General features: G+C 52.9%; 1 protein-coding gene across 6 annotated transcripts in view; it reads left to right on the top strand.

Annotated features, from left to right (window-relative positions):
* Nucleotides 1–22882, top strand: part of NEGR1 (neuronal growth regulator 1) — a 164109-nt gene that overhangs the window by 71586 nt on the left and 69641 nt on the right. For all 6 annotated transcript variants that reach the window (XM_018912563.3, XM_009088799.4, XM_030226453.2 and 3 more), the window contains exon 2: nt 5092–5324. In XM_018912563.3, the coding sequence (XP_018768108.1) occupies nt 5092–5324 (233 nt within the window). The remainder of the gene's footprint in view (nt 1–5091; nt 5325–22882) is intronic.

Genomic DNA, 22882 nt, shown 5'->3' on the forward strand with positions numbered 1-22882 from the left:
GCTGAGACCCCCCCCTCAAATCCTGGGGCCAGCGCTGGGCCCCTCTCCAACCTGACCCCGAGGGGCTGGAGAGTGTCCAGGGCAGGGAACGGAGCTGGGCAGGGGCTGGAGAATCCCTGAGGGAGCTGGGAAGGGGCTGGAGAATCCCTGAGGGAGCTGGGAAGGGGCTGGAGAATTCCTGAGGGAGCTGGGAAGGGGCTCAGCCTGGAGCAAAGGCCGTTCCAGGCTGTTCCAGGCCGTTCCAGGCCGTTCCAGGCCATTCCAGGCCATTCCAGGCCGTTCCAGGCCGTTCCAGGCCATTCCAGGCAGTTCCAGGCAATTCCAGGTCCAGCTGTTCCAGCCATTCCAGGCAGTCCAGGCCGTTTCAGGCATTCCAGGCCGTTCCAGGCCATTCCAGGCAGTTCCAGGCCATTCCAGGCCGTTCCAGGCAGTTCCAGGCCATTCCAGGCAATTCCAGGCCATTCCAGGCCATTCCAGGCCGTTCCAGGCCGTTCCAGGCCATTCCAGGCCGTTCCAGGCCGTTCCAGGCCATTCCAGGCCGTTCCAGGCCGTTCCAGGCCATTCCAGGCCGTTCCAGGCCATTCCAGGCCGTTCCAGGCCATTCCAGGCCATTCCAGGCAATCCCAGGCCATTCCAGGCCGTTCCAGGCCATTCCAGGCCGTTCCAGGGCCGTTCCCAGGCCACTCCAGGCCATTCCAGGCCGTTTCAGGCCATTCCAGGCTGTTCTGGGCCATTCCAGGCCGTTCCAGGCCATTCCAGGCAGTTCCAGGCCGTTTCAGGCCATTCCAGGCCGTTCCAGGCCGTTCCAGGCAGTTCCAGGCCATTCCAGGCAATCCCAGGCCGTTCCAGGCCATTCCAGGCCATTCCAGGCCATTCCAGGCCGTTCCAGGCCGTTCCGGGCCATTCCAGGCAGTTCCTGTCCTTCAGGGCAGACAGGTGGGACCCCAGCCCGTGGAGGCTCCTGGAGCAGAGCCCCTGTGCAGTTTTAATTAAACAAGTGGAAAAGCTGTTTTTTACATTAAAGATTAATGGATCTCTGTTTTAATTACGGTGCAATAATAGACTAGAGAGCTGGGAAAGTGGGAGGCATTAAAAAAAGAGGATTAAAAACTTGGGGGAAGCTGGGTGAGACTATATTTTTCCGTACTTACAAATTACAGAAGATCATCCCCATTAATAATGATTGGAAAAATAATAAAGTGCCCTCAGCCGTGTATGACAGTTAACATTAAAATCTATTTTTTATGCTTGTTGTGTGGGCAATTTCTGATTACAATCATCAGTTAAAAAAGAAACTCTGCTTTTTTCCAATCTTCCAAATTTAAATATAGACGAATTCTCTGCTGAGTTCAGCTATGGTTTCATCAATACTTTTCCAAGCCATGGCAAGGTAAAAAGAGCAAAAGTCACTTTTATTTAATGACTGTTATGCTTACTTTAGTTGTGCTGTGGTGTTAATATTAATTGCTAAAAATAATTGGTTCTATGCATAGATTTTGAAAATTACACTGCAGGAAATGCTGCTGGGATGTGCTAGAATAAGCAGAATTTAGGGAAAGAGAGGAAGGGGGAAAAGCAAGGGAAGGCCTCTGGTGTTCGCAGTTTTTGCTGTTGGCCGTCCTTTTAATGAAGGATTTCCTGGAGGAAGGGTTTTATTGTTATTGTTTTTGTTAAAGCTGCTCATGCTCTGCTGGAAGCCCTGCCCTGCCACAGTGGCACACAAACCCTGCTGCTCTTCCACAGGAAATTGTAAAGGTTTGGGGGGAAAGGAAAGCCTTCCATTAAATGGTAAAAATCCCTGGATTTCCCTTATTTCTGCTCCCCCCAAAAACGCAGCGCGGGCGGTGCTGGCGGGGGCTCGGTGGGAGGAGGTGTGCTCTGTGTCCTGCAGGAGAGCTCTGGGCAGGGACAGGGACTCCAGGGCCGGGAGGGGATTTGCAAACAGCAAGGGATTAAATCTGTGAGCTTGGAAAGCATTTCTGAGATGAGTCACTTGATTGCTGCTTCCGTGGGGTAAATCCGCATTTATCCATCACATCCCACGGGCTGCTGGGACAGCACAGGATATTGGCTGCTGCTGGAGCTGGAAACCACCCTGCTGGGGGCTCAGCACAACTGGGCAGCAGCTCCAGAGCAGCTCTGAGCCACAGAGCCGTGGGGACTCCAGGAGCTGTGGGTGCTCCAGGAGCCGTGGGTGTTCCAGGAGCTGTGGATGCTCCAGGGGCTGTGTATGCTCCAGGAGCTGTGGGTGCTCCATGAGCTGTGGGTGCTCCAGGAGCTGTGGATGCTCCAGGGGCTGTGTATGCTCCAGGAGCTGTGGGTGCTCCATGAGCTGTGGGTGCTCCAGGATCTGTGGGTGTTCCAGGAGCCGTGGGCGCTCCAGGAGCTGTGGGTGCTCCAGGAGCTGTGGGTGCTCCAGGAGCTGTGGGTGTTCCAGGAGCCGTGGGCGCTCCAGGAGCTGTGGGTGCTCCAGGAGCTGTGGGTGCTCCAGGAGCTGTGGGTGCTCCAGGAGCCTTGGGTGTTCCAGGAGCTGTGGGTGTTCCAGGAGCTGTGGGTGCTCCAGGAGCCTTGGGTGTTCTAGGAGCTGTGGGTGCTCCAGGATCTGTGGGTGTTCCAGGAGCCGTGGGCGCTCCAGGAGCTGTGGGTGCTCCAGGAGCTGTGGGTGCTCCAGGAGCTGTGGGTGCTCCAGGAGCCTTGGATGCTCCAGATCTGTGGGTGTCCCAGGAGCCATGGATGCTCCAGGAGCCATGGGTGTTCCAAGAGCCGTGGGTGCTCCAAGAGCCGTGGGTGCTCCAGGAGCTGTGGAGGCTCCAGGACCCATGGGTGCTCCAGGAGCTGTAGGTGCTCCAGGAGCCGTGGGTGCTCCAGGAGTTGTGGAGGCTCCAGGACCCATGGGTGCTCCAGGAGCTGTAGGTGCTCCAGGAGCCGTGGATGCTCCAGGAGCTGTAGGTGCTCCAGGAGCCGTGGTTGCTCTAGGTCCCGTGGGTGCTCCAGGATCCATGGGTGCTCCAGGAGCTGTGGGTTCTCCAGGAGCTGTGGGTGCTTCAGGATCTGTGGAGGCTCCAGGAGCCGTGGGGGCTCCAGGAGTTCATCTGGGGGTGTCCCAGGGTGGGTGGCCTTGGGAAGGACCTCCAAGCCCAGCCCATCCCACCCTGAGATCCTGGAGGTCTTTTCCCACCCCAGTGATTCTGTGAATTCTTTTCTGATTTTTTCTTTTCCTGGCGAGCCACGCAGAGAGCAGGGAGTTGGTGGAGCAGGGTTTTTGTGCTGGGAGAGGAGGAGGAGGAGGAGGCTGCTTTTCTCTCCTTGGGGAAGAATTCACAGTGCTAAGGCTTCCTTCCAAGGTTTGGACGTGTGAGGGTGAATAAACAGTGGGAAAGTGAAGTCAATGAAGTGGTAAATGCTCACTGAACCACGGGCTACCTGCAGAAATGCTGATTTGTAAATTCTGGAGTGTTTTGGGGTGGGGGGACCTTAGATCTGCTGTCCCTGCAGCCCAGCCCCGGGCAGGGACAGCTCCCTGAGCCCAGGCTGCTCAGCCGTGCTGCATGGATTGCATCCAGCTGCTGCAGACAGCCAGTGGGAAAGGAACACGTGCTAGAAAAACCTCCCTGAATTGGAGCTTTCTCTGCCTCTCCCACCCTGCTGTTCGTGAGAATCGAGTTCAAAATGTTCTCAGGACTTTGAAAGAGGCTCCTTGCCTTCCCTGGATGGGACCAGACCCTACACAACTCCTCCTGCAGGGATCCCAACCTCAAAGTGCCACTTCCCGGTGGCATCCCAATTCTCTGCTCTGTAAAGGGGGATATTTTATCCCTCAGAACCCTTTCAGATTTAATGCTGAGATCATTAATTAAATGAATGGTTATTCTCCTGCTTTGTTTCTGAACCATTTCAGCCTGATGTTTCCAGTTCCTTATTCCTGAATGGAATGTCATTTTCCACTTAAACAATGCTGCCAGATGCTTAAGCCACCAAATCCCCATTTTCTCCCTCCAGTTTCTCTGGTTGTGCTATTTTAATGTTTCATCAAAGGGATGAGCTCTATTGCACTCCCTTCTTCTCTTGGATTTCCTTCATGTAGGAAGCTCTTTATGAAATAAAAATGGCCCATTAGTCTGTTGCACTTTGTATTATCCTCCTTCCTACCTTCCTTCAGCTTTTAAAACTGTTTCAAAGCCTTAAATTCCAAGGTGGGCATGGGGGTGAGTCTAAAATTTGCCTAATTCATTCTCCACATTTCCCAAAGAGTTCTTAACTAGTGGAGAGAAATGCAATTTCCCAGTGCCACAGCATCACTTCCCGATGGCTGCTGGCTCTGCAGCTCCCTGCTCTCAGCCCTGAGCCCGTGCAGCTTTCCCTGGGCCCCTCTTTCCACTGGCTGCTCTGCCTTTTCCCACATGCTGCCTCTGGGAAATGGAGCACGGTGCTCTTGAGCCAGGCTTAGATATCCTCCATCCTCCAGCAGCCCGTGGAATAAAGCTGCTCCTAACTCTCCTCCCTGTCCTGGGAACCCTCACTGCAGCCCTCGAGGGAGAGGAGCTCCCAGGGTGGGATGATGGGATGATGGGATGGGATAATGGGATGGGATATTGGGATGGGATGGGATAATGGAATAACGGGATGGGCTGCCAGGTCCCTTCCCACCTGGCATTGGGGCGTTCTGGGGTTCTGTGAACCCTCTGGAAAGAAGCTGGTGTGGGTTCTCCGATGTCCAGACAGTTTTTCCTGGAAAAGTCTCTTGGTGGCTGAGCTCAGCAGCACAAGGGGGCTGTGCCTCAGCACAGGGCAGGAATTTTCCGTGGAGCACAGGTTGCTGCCGACCCTCGGGGCTGAGGCTGCAGGACAAAGGGCCGAGAAAGAGCTGAGGCTCCAGGAGGAGAGCAGGGCAGGAGGAACAGGGCAGACAGACACTGAACCTGTGGTTCCTGTGTTTGAGCTGGGCTTGGGGCTCAGGCCGGCTCTGAGTTACCCAGCGACTCCCACTGGGAGCTCAGCTCTGACAAAACCCAGCCCTGCTCAGCCCCAGCGCAGCCGCGAGCGGCGCCACGCAGCCCCCGGCCCCACGCTCAGGGTCTCCCTTTCCCCCAGGTGCTACCTGGAAGATGGAGCCTCCAAGGGGGCCTGGCTGAACCGCTCCAGCATCATCTTCGCGGGCAGCGACAAGTGGTCGGTGGACCCGCGCGTGTCCATCGCCACGGCCAACCGCAGGGAGTACAGCCTGCAGATCCAGGACGTGGATGTGACCGACGATGGCCCCTACACCTGCTCCGTGCAGACCCAGCACACGCCCAGGACCATGCAGGTGCACCTCACCGTGCAAGGTAGGCCAGCACAGCCCTGCTCTTGGGGGTTTTGTTGGTTTTGGGTTTTTTTTTTTCAATTAATTACTTTGTTATATTATACTATTCTATATTATGTTATACCATATTGCATTACATGGAAACCGAATCTGCCAAGCACTCAGCTCTGCTCTTGCACACAACTGCTCAGAATCCTGTGACTGTCAGCCCACAGTCCTCACACACACACACACACCTGGCCCTGACAGGCCAAGGACCCAAACCACCAGCACTCTGGGTAAACAATCTCCATACTGCATTCTGCTGTGGCACAGCACAGGCACAGCAAACGAGATAAGAATTGTTTTTCTTGGGAAGAAAACAAAAACAGAAATATTCTTGGGAAGAATTGTGCCTTGCTTTTCTCTGTGAGGAGAAATGTGGCGACATGGCATGGCAAACTGCAACCCCTTCAGAGTCCCTTTTCTTTTTCCTTTTCTTTTTCCTTTTCTTTTTCCTTTCCTTTCTCCTTTCCTTTTTCCTTTCCTTTCTCCTTTCCTATCTCCTTTCCTATCTCCTCTTTTCTCCTTCTCCTTCTCCTTCTCCTTCCCCTTCCCCTTCCCCTTCCCCTTCCCCTTCCCAGAACTGCCGAGCTCTGGTGTCACTTTTCACATGGATTTAATATTTATTGTATTGTTCCAGGGTGAACAATTCTTGGTTTTGATTGTCTTCCTAATAATTAATGCCCCCATGCAAGGGCTAAAAAAACAAGTTGGAAATTAATTGCGTGTATAAAATACATCAACAGGAGCTTAAAATTAATTAGGCTAACTACCAGCATATAGAGAAATAATAACTCAATAGTTAAAAATATGCATAATTATTAGGCAATTGCATTTATATCTTCAGAAATGCAAAGTATAACCTAAGGCTTTAACTTATTAGTCTTTGGTGCAATCATCATTAACATTTTCTTTTGCATTTTTATGAGTAATAAAGCAATGAATATAGAGGAGAAGAATTGAGCTGGCAATCCCCATTAATCCATGTGGCACGTGGAAATCCCTTGGAAACAGTGGGGTGAGCCACCTCCCACAGCAGCTGTCCTCAGGCACGGGCATCCTGCAGGAATCCCGCAGGAATGTTGGGCTGGAGCTCTGAGCTCGGCGGGGGTGCTTTACTAAAATATCGTGGGGTCATTTTTGGGACCCTGGTGAGAGGGCTCAGGACGCTCAGGCTCGGGCTGGGGCACATGCAGGGACACAGGGACAGGGACAGGAGCAGAGGGAAGGGCTCAGGCTGGGCCAGGGCAGCTCAGGGTGGGCACAGCAGGAATTTCCCCATGGAAAGGGGCTCAGGCACTGGCACTGCCCAGGGAGGGCTGGATCCCCATCCCTGGGGGTGTCCCAGGAGCCCCTGCCCTGCCCCACCGAGAACCCCCCGACCCAGGGGCTTTGCCCACTGCCCACAGGGATCCCTGCAGAGCTGAGGGGGGGTTTGGCTCCCAGATCCCTGCCCCAAAGCCAGCACAGCTCCTGGAGGACACCGGCAGGGACGGGCTTGGTCAGTGCTGCTCGCTGCAGTCACTCCCTTTCGAAGCAGGGAAATTCACTGAGGTGTTTGGTGAAAAAGAAAACAGAACTTGTGTCTTCAGCCCACATTCACATCTCTGAAGGAAAACCACATGAAAGAGAGGAAGATAACCAGGTGAACTCAATTTCAGTGGCCTTATTAAAAAGAAGTGAGAATTCTGAAATAGTTAATTGAAAGTTTCAATGGCAGCAGTTTGTAATCCACTCGATCTCCCTCAGTGCCAGATGCTGGATCTGCAAAGTCACGAGCTGCAGATGATTTAAAAACCAGATGTCTGTCACAGCAAGGCAAAAACCCGAATTTCCCCTGGCCACTCTCTGCTGCTCCCCATTTTTCTCCCAAAGGTTGTGCTTTCTGCCAGCTCCACTCTGACTTTTACTCTGCCAAAGCCAGAACTGCCCCTCCGAGCTGTTTTCCCTTCAGTGTGCCACGGGCTGCAGCCACCCCGGCCAGTGTCCCTGGGAGGGGTCGGGGCTGGGGGACAGCCCCAGTGTCCCTGTCCCTCCTGCCCTGGGCACGGTGGGGCCAGGGGAGTTTGGGACAGCAGGGACACAGGGCAGTGCTCAGAGGGACCCCAGCCCCAAAAGGGACAGCAGGGACACAGGGCAGGGCTCAGAGGGACCCCAGCCCCAAAAGGGACACAGGGCAGTGCTCAGAGGGACCCCAGCCCCAAACAGGGACAGCAGGGACACAGGGCAGGGCTCAGAGGGACCCCAGCCCCAAAAGGGACACAGAGCAGGGCTCAGAGGGACCCCAGCCCCAAAAGGGACAGCAGCACAGAGGGCTCAGAGGGACCCCAGCCCCAAAAGGGACAGCAGGGACACAGGGCAGGGCTCAGAGGGACCCCAGCCCCAAACAGGGACACGGGACACAGCAGGGCTCAGAGGGACCCCAGCCCCAAAAGGCACACAGGGACACAGAACAGGACTCAGAGGGAACCAAGCCCCAAACGAATCCCAGGGCTTTTGGGGCCAGGTGTGGACGCTGGGCACAGCTGGCACAGGTCACTGCCCAGGTGCCAGTCCCAGCCCCATCCCCAGGTGCCCCCGTGCCTGCTGCCCTCCCTTGTGCTCTCTGCCATGCCCACCCCACCGCAGCCTGCTCCCAGCAGTGCCAGAGGCCCAGCCCAGGCAGCCAGGGACACAAACCGTGCTGCCAGCCTCCCCTGGCAGCTCCTCCTCACCCAGGCCAGCCCAGCAGGGCAGCCCCAGCCCCAGCCCAACTCCGTGTTGCCCTCCCAGCTCCCTCACCCTGCAGGAATCTGCTCCCGACACGGAGCTGTAAATAATTCAGTTATCCATGGAAATGCCTTTTATAGATTCACTCAGGAACCACAACCTCGGGTTTTTATTTAAACATGTATAATGTTCCCAAAGTAATACTCTAGGCCCTTTTTCTGTTTAATAAACCCCCTTAATGTCCCCTAAATATTAATGTATTGATTTAGTCTTTGCAATGTTTGCAAAGTCTAATTTGTTTCCTCAGCCGGGCCAAGAGGGACTTGCATTTGAAGCTAACGAGATAAATCTTCCCCAAATTTATTTAAAGTGGGACAAAATAAATATGCAAAAGACTTTAAAATCATCTAGCAACCACTTCCCAGCTAAAACTGACAATCCATTACTCTTTTAAATTGCCGGCGCTCGAGCAGGGTGTCAGTTTCCTTTATAAAATTAACTTGCTGGTGCCAGCCGCCGTTATCGTCTTGTCCCTGCTCAGCACAGGGAGGAAAAGACTTGGAGAAGCATTTCTGGGGGGAAATGTTTTTGTTTTCAGCTGTGTGACCCCCCCCCGAAGGGTGTCTGTCCCCGTGCCACCAGCAGCACCCTGGCCCTGCATTGCCTCCCGCTCCCCTGCCTTTAGGGAGCCAGCAGTGACTGATCCCAGCGCTCTCCCCGGGATCTGAGCTCCTCATCCATCCCCTGAATTCCTCCCACACGTGTCCCTCCCTCCGGGGCTGCGGGGGCTCTCTCTCTGAAATGTCTGAGTGTTCCTCCCGCTCTGCCACGCTCGGGTGGGAAGGAACACTCCGGAAGGGTTGGGCTGGGAGGTGAGCTGGCTGGCAGGGATGGAACCAGGGTGTTTGATCGGGGCTGGAGCACTGTAGCAGACGCAGGGCTGGCTACGGCTCCGTGGAGGGATTTTAGAGATAGGAATTTGCTGAGTTACAGGAATTGTACCAGGAGTCCTCACTCTGGTCCTCCTTATCTCTCTGTGCCCCCACAGGCTGGTTTCCCTAACCCTTACAATTGGTCAGTTTTCAATCCTCCCTAACCCTATAAAAGAGGCCCTCTGGGCCCATTTTCCTTAATAGAGCAGCTTCAAGACCCTTAGTGAGACCCTCAGAATAAACATCGTGGAACGCTCTGAGCCGCCTTCTCCTCTCTCATTCCGTCTGCCTTCCAGGAGCCACGGCCAGCCGCAGCCCCTACAGCAAGCTGAGAGCTGGAATCACAAAAGAGCTGACTTTCACTAAGAGCTGAAATCACAAAAGTGTTACCTCGTTTAGAGGGGTCTCAGGATGAGGGACGAGACGAGACAGTTGGCTCCATGTATCAGAAGGCTTGATTTATTATTATATGATATATAAGATATAAAAACTATACTAACAGAATAGAGAAAAGGATTCCACTGCTAAGCTATGCTAAGAACAGAAAAGGAATGTAATCTCCCAGCCCGAGACGCTGGACAGGTGAACTGTGATAGGCTCCTAATTGCAAACAGCATGAGGAGGCCAATCACAGATTTTCTCTGTTGCATTCCACAGCAGCTGATAAGAATTGTTTACAGTTTGTTCCTGAGGCCTCTCAGCTCTCAGGAGAGGAAAAAATCCTAAGTAAAGGATTTTTCATAAAACATGTCGGTGACACAAAAGAGCTGACTTTCACTAAGAGCTGAAATCACTGAGCTTGCTGGGGGTCTCGGCTGTGTGCTGTCTGGGCTAGGGCACCCCAGCCTCCAGAGGGCTGAGGTGTTGGCCCTTGGGCCGCTTGCCTGGGGCACTTACCCTTCAGGGAACCAAGGGAACCAGCTATCCTATCCGGCTGAGGATCTAGCCCCTGTGGCTCCACTCATTTTACAGAGCAGGGCTGCTCCCATCTGGAACTCATCGTTCTGCCGCCTCGGAGGTGCTCTAGTCACGGCTGCAGCCGGGTTTGCAATGCCAGGCTGAGCTCTCCACCCTCTGGAATCTGCAGGCAGGGCACAGTGGGCACAAAGGGATGGTTTCCTCCCGGGCCCCAGGGGGACTGGTGCTGTTCCAGTGAACTGAGTGCAGTGCCATGGCTGGTGACCCATGAGAGTCTGGCTAAAGGTGCCTTCAGCAGGGTCCAAGGGCTTTTTCAGGAGCTTCTTGTGTTAACTGGCAATGCCAGGCGCAGGAGGAGGAAAAAATATGGGATAAAGGTAAAACATAAACCATCCCCCCAAAAAAATGCTTAGGATAAAGAAAAGAACAATCCACCTCCCTCAGTGGAACAGAGCCAGCCAGCTGGGAAGGATCCCAAAGCATTCTGAAGGACAGGGGTTATGGAGTTGTGGGAAGGGTGGGAATGAGCCAGGAGTGGTGGCTGGGCCTGCTCTGTGCCCCCGGGGCTCTGGTGGGATCCAGGTGAAATCTGCTGCTTTGCCAGGAGGGAATTGCTGCAGGATGGTGTCACAGCGGAACCACCCTCAGGGCTTGGTGCCACCAGCACCTGTTGGGCTGTTTTAAATTGGTACAGCCTTTTTCAGAGGACAGTTGTTCATCCAGGGGCACTCCCATTGGAACACTTCCCCAGAAGTTTGTTTTGGAAGGGACTGGTGGGGAATGGAAGCTGTAACATTGGGTTCAGGGCCCTCTCCAGGGTGGTGCCCACTGTGCTGGCTCAGGGCTCCACCACTCTCTGGGAATGTCCTTCCCCAGGAGAGGTACTGGGGCTGCCCTGGGGCAGTAATCATCCTGCTGTCACTGCCTCCTCATCCTCATCCAGGGCTGCTGGAGCTCTGCACCCTGAGCCAGCAGGGAGAGCTCCCCTGAGCTGTGCTGCCCATCCCTGAACTCCCTGACTGCTGGGATTTATCCCAGTTTTCCCACTGGATTTCTGCTACTCCCTCTTCCTTAGCTCCAGCCCGTCAGTCGATGGGGAAATAAGGGCACCCCTGTTTGAAAGTGCAGCTTTTGCTTGGAGAGGTGATACCACAGGGAATTAAATGGCTCTGGAGAACATTGGACATGATCTCTGCAGCCCTTCCTCAGAGCACCCTGTTCCTCACCCCCAGACTGCAAAGAGGATCTGAAAACCATCCCTCCTGATGGTCTGGAATGTCCTGGATTTAAATCTAAACATTTAATACTCAATGAAGTCTTGCTGAGGAGGAGCAAACCCACAGATTTCCCCCAGATGAGGTTCCAAAATCTCCAAGTCTCCCCTCCTCACACTCCCCCCACCAGGAGCGTTCCCTCTTGTTCTGCTCACACTCCTTATTCCCAAATCTCCTTGGATTGATGATCTGGGAACTCAGAGAAGGAAAATGTTCAGTGCTCTGTGCTGAGTTTGTGGCTCTGGAGAGCTGTGGCTCAGCTCCCCTCCTCACACTCCCCCACGCCAGGAGCGTTCCCTCGTGTTCTGCTCACACTCCTTATTCCCAAATCTCCTTGGATTGATGATCTGGGAACTCAGAGAAGGAAAATGTTCAGTGCTCTGAGGTTGGTTTGTGGCTCTGGAGAGGCACCAGGGGTGGGGGTGGCTGTGGCTCAGCTCCCCTCCTCACACTCCCCCCACCAGGAGCGTTCCCTCGTGTTCTGCTCACACTCCTTATTCCCAAACCCCCACGGCTTCATCTCCATTCCGCAGCCTAAGGAAGGGTGAAGGGAGGATGGTGACAATATCTGATATTTGCAAGCAGCCAAATCCACCAGTTGGAAGGAGCAGAACCAAATGCCTGTCTTTAAAAAGAATGTATGGAGCTAATTTAGGAAAACTTCTGGAGACGACTGAAAAAACAACTGAGAAGTGAAGTGGCAGCTTCATCCCGTAGGATTGAACTGTGAGGAGTTTGACAGGCAGCTTTAAAGGACTGGGATTGAATGTTTCCTGCCTGGAAAATCTCCATTTGAAGGAGAGGATCTTTGATTGTACAGCTTTCCTAGAGGTGTGAAGAAAACTTCAGTTGTCCACCCAAAGATTCCAGGGCAGCAAATCCCATGGCTCTCTTCCCTGGCAGGGGTGCAGGGACACAGGAGGAGACAGGCTCCGAGCCCAGGGAACAGGGACAGGACAGGGGGAAAGGGCCCCAGGCTGGGCCAGGGCAGGTTTGGGTTGGTGTCCTGGTTTGAAAAGCCAGGTGTCTGCTAAGGAGGGCAGGAGCCTCCCCTGAAATGGCAAATGGAAACCCCCTCCCTCCAAATTACTGTAATTCTGAAATTAAGGGGCTCTCAGGCAAAGATGTGGGAACAGGAATAACAGTTCTTTACCAGGAAAATTAAAAATCAAATGAAAATGCAGCAATACAAAACAAACCCCTGGCAGAGAGAGAGCAGGAGCTGAGCCCTGTGGGTCAGGGTGGTGGCACAGTCCCATCCCAGGGGGGCTCAGGGTGGTGGCACAGTCCCATCCCAGGGGGGCTCAGGGTGGTGGCACAGTCCCATCCCAGGGTGGTGGCACAGTCCCATCCCCAGGGGGCTCAGGGTGGTGGCACAGTCCCATCCCAGGGGGCTCAGGGTGGTGGCACAGTCCCATCCCAGGGGGGCTCAGCCCTCCTGCAGTGCCAGCTGTGGCTCTGCTGGAAGCAGGGATCCTGCCCAAGGGGGAGTTTTCCTCTGCAGCTCCAGGGCTGCTGGAGATGGGCCTGCTCTCCCTCTGGGAATGCAGGGCAGCAGAAAGCTGCTCCTCTGGGAATGCAGTGGGCAAAGGCTGCTGGGCTGTTCCCAGCACCTCAGATTGGATCCAGGTAGGAATGCTTGGCTCCTCCCCTGGGCAGAGCATCTCCCCATGGGATGCTGGAATTGGATCAGCCCTGCAGGGACACTCAGTGGCCACGGACAGCAGAGAATTAATAATTAATGGCCCATGAACAGAAGATAATTAATAATTAATGGCCCATGAACAGAGGAGATCTCCTGAATGGAGGGTTGGCTGTGGGAGAGATAAAGAAAATTGCCCCATGAACAGAGAGAACTGCCCCAGCTGTGACAGGCGAAGATGGAACACACAGCCCAGCCACACCCCGCATTCCCAGCCCCAGAAGCTGGCCATCAGGAGCAGTTCTGCCTGGCAGGAAGGGCTGCCCAGCCCTGGCACAGCTGCCCAGGCAGGGCTGAGTGCCCGTGCCAGGAGGGGTTTCAGCGCTGTGTGCGTGTGGCCCTTGGGGACGTGGTCGGGTGCCCTTGGCAGTGCAAGGAGCAGCTGGACTCCATGGTCTGGGAGGGCTTTCCAGCCTGAAGGACCCCGTGACTCCCTGATTTTCTCTGCCTCTTGCTGGGTTCCTGAGACTGATGCTGTTTCCTTTAGTGCCAGCCCTGGAACATTCCGTGCTGTTTCTAGGAGCAGACCTTGCAGGGAGATGCTCTGAGGAGTTTCCTCACAGGAGCCACACAAAGCAAGCCTGGCACTGAAATTACTGGGGCTCCATTTCCTGCACGGTGTCACCAGTGGGGCAGGAACCAGCACAATAAACAGCACAAGATCTTTAGCTCCAGACGAGGAAACGACAGCAAAATCAAACCACCCAGCACTGATCTGTAATGCAATCCCATGATGGGACTCCAGCTCCTATTACACCCACCTAGCACAGGTCTTTTATCCCAGCAATTCAGATAAAAGCTCGGGAATTGGTGCAGGCAGCACGGCACAGCCCCACGGGTGAGTTTTGAATGCTGTGCTCAAGGAGATGCATGCACAGTCTCCTCTTTTACTGTTGGTTTTGGCATCCTTTATTTCCCTTTTTTTTTCCCTTTTTTTCCCTTTTTTTTTTCCCTTTTTTCCCCTTTTTTTCTTTTTTTTCCCCTTTTTTTTCCCTTTTTTCCCTTTTTTTCCCTTTTTTTTTTTTCCCTTTTTTTGTTTTTTTCCCTTTTTTTCCCTTTTTTTTTCCCTTTTTTTTCCCTTTTTCTTTTCCCTTTTTTTCCCTTTTTTTCCTTTTTTTTCTTTTTTTCCCTTTTTTTTCCCTTTTTTTCCCTTTTTTTCCCTTTTTTTTCCCTTTTTTTCCCTTTTTTTCCCTTTTTTTTCCCCCTTTTTTTCTTTTTTTTCCCCTTTTTCCCCCCTTTTTTTTCCTTTTTTTTTTCTTTTTTTATCTTTTTTTTTTTCCCCACCCGATGTTTTAAACATTTCTCCCTTCAGGTTAATATGTTCATTTATAAGGGAAGGATTAAACAGGAATCTCACGAGAGGGACGTGAACTTGAATGTGAGTGTGCAGATTTGAATGGATAAAGAGGCACTTCAGGAGCTGGATAAAACCAGAGTGTTCCTAAGCCTCTGATTCCAAACCTGCCTCAAGGCCAGCCGTGCTGAAGACATTACAGGGAGCAGAATAAACAGCTAAAAATTGCTTACTTATAAAAAGCTTTGTAATACCAAAGGCTCAAGTAGAGAATTGTAAGTGCGTGATTCTGTTGACCCCCATGGATTACTTGTTTTGTTGTCTCTAGGATTCAGAAATGTTCTTATTTTATTGAGACTGAAATTTTAATCATCCCCACTTTCCATTTAAAATATGATATTATTTCCCCTTCTATCATCTCTAAGAGAAAATGGGGAAATTTCCTTAATAGTTGGCAGATTAGCTTTGTTATGCAAAGCAGATCCTGGCAAAAGGAATTATAATTAACACAAGCGTTCCATTACACAGTGAAAGGGTTGGTTTAAAGTCTTTCTGTTCCAAACACTTCAAAGCAGAGCCTTTGTTTTGTGCTCCCACTGAATGGGATGTAGTTAGCACGCCCAAATATTTTGCCCATAAATATTCCCCAGTGGCTGGATGTGATAACAGCAATCTCTGACTGAGCTCTCCCCGGCCCAGGTGTGGGGTTTGGGAGCTGTGGCAAATCATTTCCTGCTCAGCACAGGTACCCAGAGCCCTTGGAGCAAGAAATCATTCCTGCTCAAGGCTCCCATTGATTCATGGAAGCAAGCTGCTCCTGCTCACTCTGGGCGTGGGAAACAGCCTCCAGCACACATCCTGACATCCCTGAGATCCTGTGGAAATCGCTGTGTATGTGCTGAGTGGCTTCCACTTCCTCACAGACGTGTTTTCACTGCCTTTCTTATTTGGGGGGATTTTTTGGGAACGATGTGATTGTGACATCCCTTCCCTGGGTGGGGAGGGGCTGGGATGGAAGTCCCAGAGCAGCTGGGGCTGCCCCTGGATCCCTGGCAGTGCCCAAGGCCAGGCTGGGCACTGGGGCTGGGACAGTGGGAGGTGTCCCTGCCATGGCAGGGTGGCACTGGGTGGGCTCTGGGCTCTCTCCCAGCCCAAATCCGTGTGGGATCTGTGGAATTCCCGGTGGAATTCCTGTGCAGAGGGCACGAGGTGCAGTTGAACCAGTTCCACCGAGGCTCCTGGCATCCTGTCACTGTGTCCCAGGGGAATGCTGCCCCCCAGAATGGGCTGAGTGCTTTTAACTTCCAATTACCATGAACTGATGGGGATTTTATTTATTCATTTGTTCATGTCTGGGTGCTGAGGCTGAGATGCCCCAGCACAGAGAATAGAGATTCTATTTATTTGTTTATTTATTCATTCATTTATTAATTTCTCGGTGCCCAGGCCATGGTGCCCCAGCACAGAGAATTGAGATTTTATTTATTCATTCATTTATTAATTTGTGAGTGTCAAGGCCGTGATGCCCCGGCAGAGAGAATAGAGATTTTTATTAATTTATTTATTCATTCATTGATTGACTAATTTCTGGCTGCCCAGGCCGTGGTGCCCTGGCACAGAGAATTGTGATTTTATTTATTTGATTGTTTGATGTTTATTAATTTATTAATTTGTGGGTGTTGAGGCCATGATGCCCCGGCACAGAGAAGAGAGATAATTATTTACTTATTTACTTATTTACTTTTTTACTTATTTACTTATTTATTTATTTAATATTATTCATTCCTGGGTGCCCAGGCTTTGGAGCCCCAGCAGAGAGAACAGAGATTTTTATTTTTTTAATTAATAAATTAATTATTATTAGTTTCTGGGTGTTGAGGCAGTGATGCCCTGGCACAGAGAATAGAGATATTTATTTATTTATTTATTTATTTGTTTATTTATTTAATATTATTAGATTCTGGGTGCCCAGGCTACAGTGCCCCGGCACAGAGAACAGAGCTTTTATTTATTTATATATTAATTTATTAATTTCAGGGTGCCCCCTGGCATAGAGAAAACCCTGGTGTCGCTCTCCCCTCCAAGGGACAGAGCTGCTCTGCAGGACCAGGGCAGGGTCACTAGCTGGGCACTGAGCCCCTAATGAACCAGGGGCATTAGCTGGGCACTGAGCCCCTAATGAACCAGGGTCATTAGCTGGGCACTCAGCCCCTAATGAACCAGGGTCATTAGCTGGGCACCGAGCCCCTAATGAACCAGGGTCATTAGCTGGGCACCGAGCCCCTAATGAACCAGGGTCATTAGCTGGGCACTGAGCCCCTAATGAACCAGGGTCATTAGCTGGGCACTGAGCCCCTAATGGAGCAGGGTCATTAGCTGGGCACCAGCCCCTAATGAACCAGGGGCATTAGCTGGGCACTGAGCCCCTAATGAACCAGGGTCATTAGCTGGGCACCGAGCCCCTAATGGAGCAGGGTCATTAGCTGGGCACCAGCCCCTAATGGAGCAGGGTCATTAGCTGGCCACTGAGCCCCTAATGAACCAGGGTCATTAGCTGGGCACCGAGCCCCTAATGGAGCAGGGTCATTAGCTGGGCACTGAGCCCCTAATGAACCAGGGTCATTAACTGGGCACCGAGCCCCTAATGGAGCAGGGTCATTAAGCTGGGCACCGAGCCCCTAATGAACCAGGGTCATTAGCTGGGCACTGAGCCCCTAATGGAGCAGGGTCATTAGCTGGGCACCGAGAGCTGGGCACTGAGCCCCTAATGAACCAGGGGCATTAGCTGGGCACTGAGCCCCTAATGGAGCAGGGTTTGGAGTGCTCAGCCCAGCAGCCCCTCAGGGTGCCAGTGCAGATCGGACAGATTTGATTTGTCCCTCGTTACTGGAGCCCCCAAGGACAGGGTCATTCATACCCAGGGATTTACACCCGGGGATTTACACACGGTGATTTATACCCGGTGATTTGTACCTCGTAACTTGTACGTGGTGATTTGTACCCGGTGATTTGTACCCTGTAATTTACACCCTGTGATTAATACCCTGTAATTTACACCCGGTGATTTGTACCCGGTGATTTACATCCGGTGATTTGTACCCGGTGATTTATACTCTATGATTTATACCCGGGGATTTGTACCCTGTGATTTACACCCTGTGATTTACACCTGGTGATTTACACCCGATGATTTGTACCCTGTGATTTACACCCTGTAATTTGTACCCGGTGATTTACACCCGGTGATTTGTACCCGGGGATTTACACCCGGTTATTTACACCCGTTGATTTACACCCGGGGATTTACACCCAGTGATTTGTACCGTGTAATTTACACCCAGTGATTTGTGCCCGGTGATTTATACCCGGTGATTTATACCCTGTAATTTACACCCGGGGATTTGTGCCTGGTGATTTACACCTGGTGATTTGTGCCCGGTGATTTGTACCCTGTAATTTACACCCGGTGATTTGTACCCGGTGATTTATACCCTGTGATTTACACCTGGGGATTTGTGCCCTGTGATTTGTACCCGGTGATTTGTACCCGGTGATTCCCAGGGGCAGCGGGCAGGCTCTGTGCCCGTTTCCCCTACACGGGTTTGTGCCATCGGGCTGGGGCTGTCACCCGAGCAGGGGACAGGAGCTGGGCCCACCGCTGCCATTCCAGGCTGGACAATTCTCTGCTAATCAGGGATGGTTTTCTCCTGGCCAGTGTCACTCCAGTGCCCTGCCAGGGAGATGCAGTTCTCCCTCTGTGGGAACTCAGCCCATCCCTCCTGATGTCCAGAGCTACCCAGAGAACCCCTGGGGGGCTCAGGGGCCTTGGAATGCTGGCAAAAGCACTTGGTGGATGGATTTTGATCCATCTAGGGATGTGCCACCGATGTATGAGGAGATGGAACCTGTGGGAATTACCCGGGTGTGAATGGTGAAGGGAAGACACAATTATAGGGTAAATTACAGATTTTGGGGTTTGGGTACAGGGGGGTTGTGGAGACAAGATGGAGGAATCAGGGCGTGTCACAGGGCTCTTCTTTCTTCTTCTTGTCATCCATCTCCTGCTGTGGTGTTGGCACTTGGGGATTGGTCTGAGGTGAGGGTGCACTGGGTGACGAGGGTGACAGGAATTGGGGATAAAAGGTAAATATGATATCCGTAGTTTTTGTTATAAAAGATGTGCCCGCCTTGGGGGTGGTCAGAGTGCCTTTGGCTGCCATGCTGGTCAGATCCCAGTCGGGCAGAGAAGGGACTTTACAGATAAGATATAATAAACAATTCTGAAGACAGAAAAACCCTGGAGTCCAGACTCATCTTTTGAGGCCCAGCCTGCCAAACCATCCTGGGCATGTGTGGGAGCAGAGACAAACAGCCAAACCCCATATCCCTCCCCCTCCACCGGGCTGCTAAAATCCCGATTTTCCGGGCTTTAGCCACCCAATGCCCTGGGAAGCGCCGCTTTCCCGGCACGGAGCCATCCCACCGGCATCTCAGGGCTGGGCTGGGGAAGAGCCTGAACCCAGCGCCTTTTCCTGCTGGGAAATAAGGGCAGAGCTCTGAGCCCTGTCCCTGGCCAGGCACCCCGAGCTGCGGGCAGGCAGCAGGCCAACTCGGGGCTGACTGTCTGTGGAATATGAATATTAATAAGCCATTAATCGCCATTAATCCCAGCGGTCCCCATGTCACTGCAGTGTCAGGAAGATTAAATCACACCACTCCCCACGCGTTTCCGTGGGATGGGGCAGCGCTGCCGCAGCTCGAGAGGAGGAATTAATAATGTGGAAAGCAATTCCAGGTTTCAGTGTTAGATAATCATTACTAATTTCTAGGCTTTGTACTGAGAGCAAAAATAAATACTGAACACATTTGTATGCACTGACTGAATCCAGGGAAGAAGCCTGTCCTCCCTTGGACTGAGGGAGGAGTGGAAACCTGCTCAGGATGTGTTTGTGCTCAGGACAGGCAGAGCCATCACCTCATCAACCATCCCATGGCAACGGGGGCTGACTGAGTCTCTCTCATTTAGTGCTGGCCCAACAAAGCTTGGCCTAAGCTCCCTCTCAGGGGAGGCTGACTCTTACATGGTTTTCTGGGGTCCCAGGATGAGGGAAGAGACGAGACAGTTGACTCCATGCATCAGAAGGCTTGATTTATTATTATATGATATATAAGATATAAAAACTATACTAAAAGAATAAAGAGAAAGGTTTCACTACAAGGCTAAGCTAAGAGTAGAAAGAATGTGTAAACTGAAGTCTTCTCAGCCCGAGACGGGCCGAACAGGTGAATTGGGATAGGCTCTTAATTGCAAACAGTCTGACGGGGCCAATCACAGATTTCTCCCCGTTGCATTCCACAGCAGCAGATAAGAATTGTTTAGTTTGTTCTGAGGCCTCTCAGCTCTCAGGAGAGGAAAAAATCCCAAGTAAAGGATTTCTCATAAACTATGTTGGTGACAGCTGACAAGAGAGCAGCCACATCCCCACGCTGGGCTGAGGCAAACTCAGCTGGCCCTGCCTTGCCTGCCCAAAAATTGGTCACAGCCAGACCAAAGGGCTGCAAGGTGTGTGCACAGGTGCTCCAAATATCACTGGGGGAAGGACCATCAGTAACTGCCCGGGCAGGCTCGGGGCTCTGCTGCTCTCAGTGACTCTGAGATGGCTTAGAAAGTCCTCAAAGCCACCCAGTGCCACCCCTGCCATGGCAGGGACACCTCCCACTGTCCCAGGCTGCTCCAGCCTGGCCTTGGGCACTGCCAGGGATCCAGGGCAGCCACAGCTGCTCTGGGAATTCCATCCAACCCCTTCCCACCCTCCCAGGGAACAATTCCCAATTCCCAATATCCCATCCATCCCTGCTCTCTGGCAGTGGGAGCCATTCCCTGGGTCCTGTCCCTCCATCCTTGTCCCCAGTCCCTCTCCAGCTCTCCTGGAGCCCCTCCAGGCCCTGCCAGGGGCTCTGAGCTCTCCCTGGATCCTTCTCCTCTCCAGGTGAGCCCCCCCAGGTGTCCCAGCCTGGCTCCAGAGGGGCTCCAGCCCTGCAGCAGCTCCGTGGTGGAATTCCCTGAGGATTGCAGTCAGTGGCCCCTGGGGGTCCCTTTGGGAATGTTCTGTGGGGCTGTGCTCTAGAGAGAGCTGGGGCTGAGAGGAAAGGACCAGGAGCTGCTTTTCCCATCAGAGCACAGCGCTCAAGTGGGAAGTAAGCAGAGCCATATGGTTGGGATACAGAGAAGGGGGAGTGATGCAGCCAGAGAACTGTCAAGGGAAATTATTTTAATAACTATCTTGGGAATACGATGTAAATCTGTCATTCAGGCTCGCTGGAGAGAGACTGAACCTGCAGAGTTCTCCAAGAGGAAAAATGCAGAGTTACAAGAAATCATCTCAAATCATTACAGCTCTTTCATTTAGTTCCTGTGACAGCGTGAGCAGCAACAGGTATATCACTGTTTACCTGTCACAACCCTCTAATATTCTCATTTTGCCTGTAAGAAGCAGTGATGAGGTTTTACCTCTAATTTTCCAGTCTAGAACTCTTTTCTTGGCACTTCTTGTGTGGCAGGAATCCTTCACTGAAAATCCCTTTGCCCACGTTGGGATTTGTGCTTAAAATTTGTTCATCCCTGTTTGAGTGTACAAATTCCAGCCCCTGGGACAGGGACAGGGGCGGCTGGGGCTGGGCCAGGGGAGGTTTAGGTCGGATTTTGGGGAAAGGTTCTTCCCCCAGAGGGTGCTGGGCAGTGCCAGAGCTCCAGGGGCACAGGGTGGGATCCTTGGGGTGTCTCTGCAGGGCCAGGGCTGGGACTGATCATCCACGGGGGTCCCTCCAACCCAGGATATTCCATAAATCCGTGGTTTTCTGACTCCAGGCTTGCGCACCCTTCCAGCAGCCAGCACACCCTGGGTGCAGCTCCTCCTTTGTCTGCGAGGATAAAGGAAGGGGAATCCGAGTTTATTTTGAATTATTACATTTTATTGCTTTTCTGGCTGAGCAAACAGCGGTGCTCTCGCTGCTGGCTGGAAATCGAACCTTGTGGGATTTAGGTTGGGCTGGAAAGGGGAGCAGTGGGGTTTTGAGGGGATAATGTGTGTGTCCTTATGGAATTACAGCAGCTTTTGGACACCTCCTGGAGGAGCAGGGCCAGTGTGGCCTGGGGGTGCTGGCCCACGAGGAGGGAAGGGCTGGGGCTGGTTTTGGCAGCCTGGGCAGGGTGGAGGTGTTGGCTGGGGTCTGTGTGCTGGGATATTATGGGGTTTGCTGGGGTCTGTGTGCTGGGATATTATGGGGTTTGCTGGGATATTTATGGGGTTTGCTGGGATCTGTGTGCTGGGGTATTTATGGGGTTTGCTGGGGTATTTATGGGGTTTGCTGGGGTCTGTGTGCTGGGGTATTTATGGGGTTTGCTGGGGTATTTATGGGGTTTGCTGGTGTTTCATTGGCCTCCCTCACTCTGCAGCTCCCTAATCACAGAGACCTTCAGGAGCTTCCTGGGACCAGGAGCTTTTGGGGATGTTCAGACTGGTTTATTCAGATTTATCCAGGCTCTGTTTAACTGACCAACGTGCATCCTGTCCCACCCAGCTGTCCCTTTCTCACCCTGGGCAAACCCTTCTCTTCCTGTCTCACCCTAGTGAGGCTATGAAATGAGTCCAGGGCAGCACTGGTGTTACCAGATAAAACCCTGTATTATTTCAGCCTTTGATTATTATCACAGTTATGACCATTCCTCTCCAGCTCCATCTAACCTGGCCTTAGGCATTCCAGGGGCAGCCAGAGCTTCTCTGGGCAGCCTGTGCCGGAGCCCAGGACACAGCTCACAGCCTCCCCTCTCTGCTGCAGGCTGGAAAGCCATCCCTGCTTCTCCAGGGCCCAGACACAACTCACAGCCTCCCCTCTTTGCTGCTGGCTGGAAAGCCATCCCTGCCTCTCCAGAGCCCAGGACACAGCTCACAGCCTCCCCTCTTTGCTGGTGCAGGCTGGAAAGCCATCCCTGCTTCTCCAGAGCCCAGACACAGCTCACAGCCTCCCCTCTCTGCTGCTGGCTGGAAAGCCATCCCTGCTCCTCCAGAGCCCAGGGCACAACTCACAGCCTCCCCTCTTTGCTGGTGCAGGCTGGAAAGCCATCCCTGCTTCTCCAGAGCCCAGGACACAGCTCACAGCCTCCCCTCTTTGCTGCAGGCTGGAAAGCCATCCCTGCTTCTCCAGAGCCCAGGACACAGCTCACAGCCTCCCCTCTTTGCTGGTGCTGGCTGGAAAGCCATCCCTGCCTCTCCAGAGCCCAGGACACAACTCACAGCCTCCCCTCTTTGCTGGTGCTGGCTGGAAAGCCATCCCTGCTCCTCCAGAGCCCAGGGCACAACTCACAGCCTCCCCTCTTTGCTGCTGGCTGGAAAGCCATCCCTGCTTCTCCAGGGCCCAGACACAGCTCACAGCCTCCCCCCCCTTGCTGCAGGCTGGAAAGCCATCCCTGCTCCTCCAGGGCCCAGGACACAGCTCACAGCCTCCCCTCTTTGCTGGTGCTGGCTGGAAAGCGCCCTGCTTCTCCAGAGCCCAGGGCACAGCTCACAGCCTCCCCCCCTTGCTGCTGGCTGGAAAGCCATCCCTGCTTCTCCAGAGCCCAGACACAGCTCACAGCCTCCCCTCTTTGCTGGTGCTGGCTGGAAAGCCATCCCTGCTTCTCCAGAGCCCTGTCCCAGCCCTGGGCATTAA

This window comes from Serinus canaria, chromosome 8, assembly GCF_022539315.1.
Source record: "Serinus canaria isolate serCan28SL12 chromosome 8, serCan2020, whole genome shotgun sequence".
In the NCBI taxonomy this organism is placed as follows: domain Eukaryota; kingdom Metazoa; phylum Chordata; class Aves; order Passeriformes; family Fringillidae; genus Serinus; species Serinus canaria.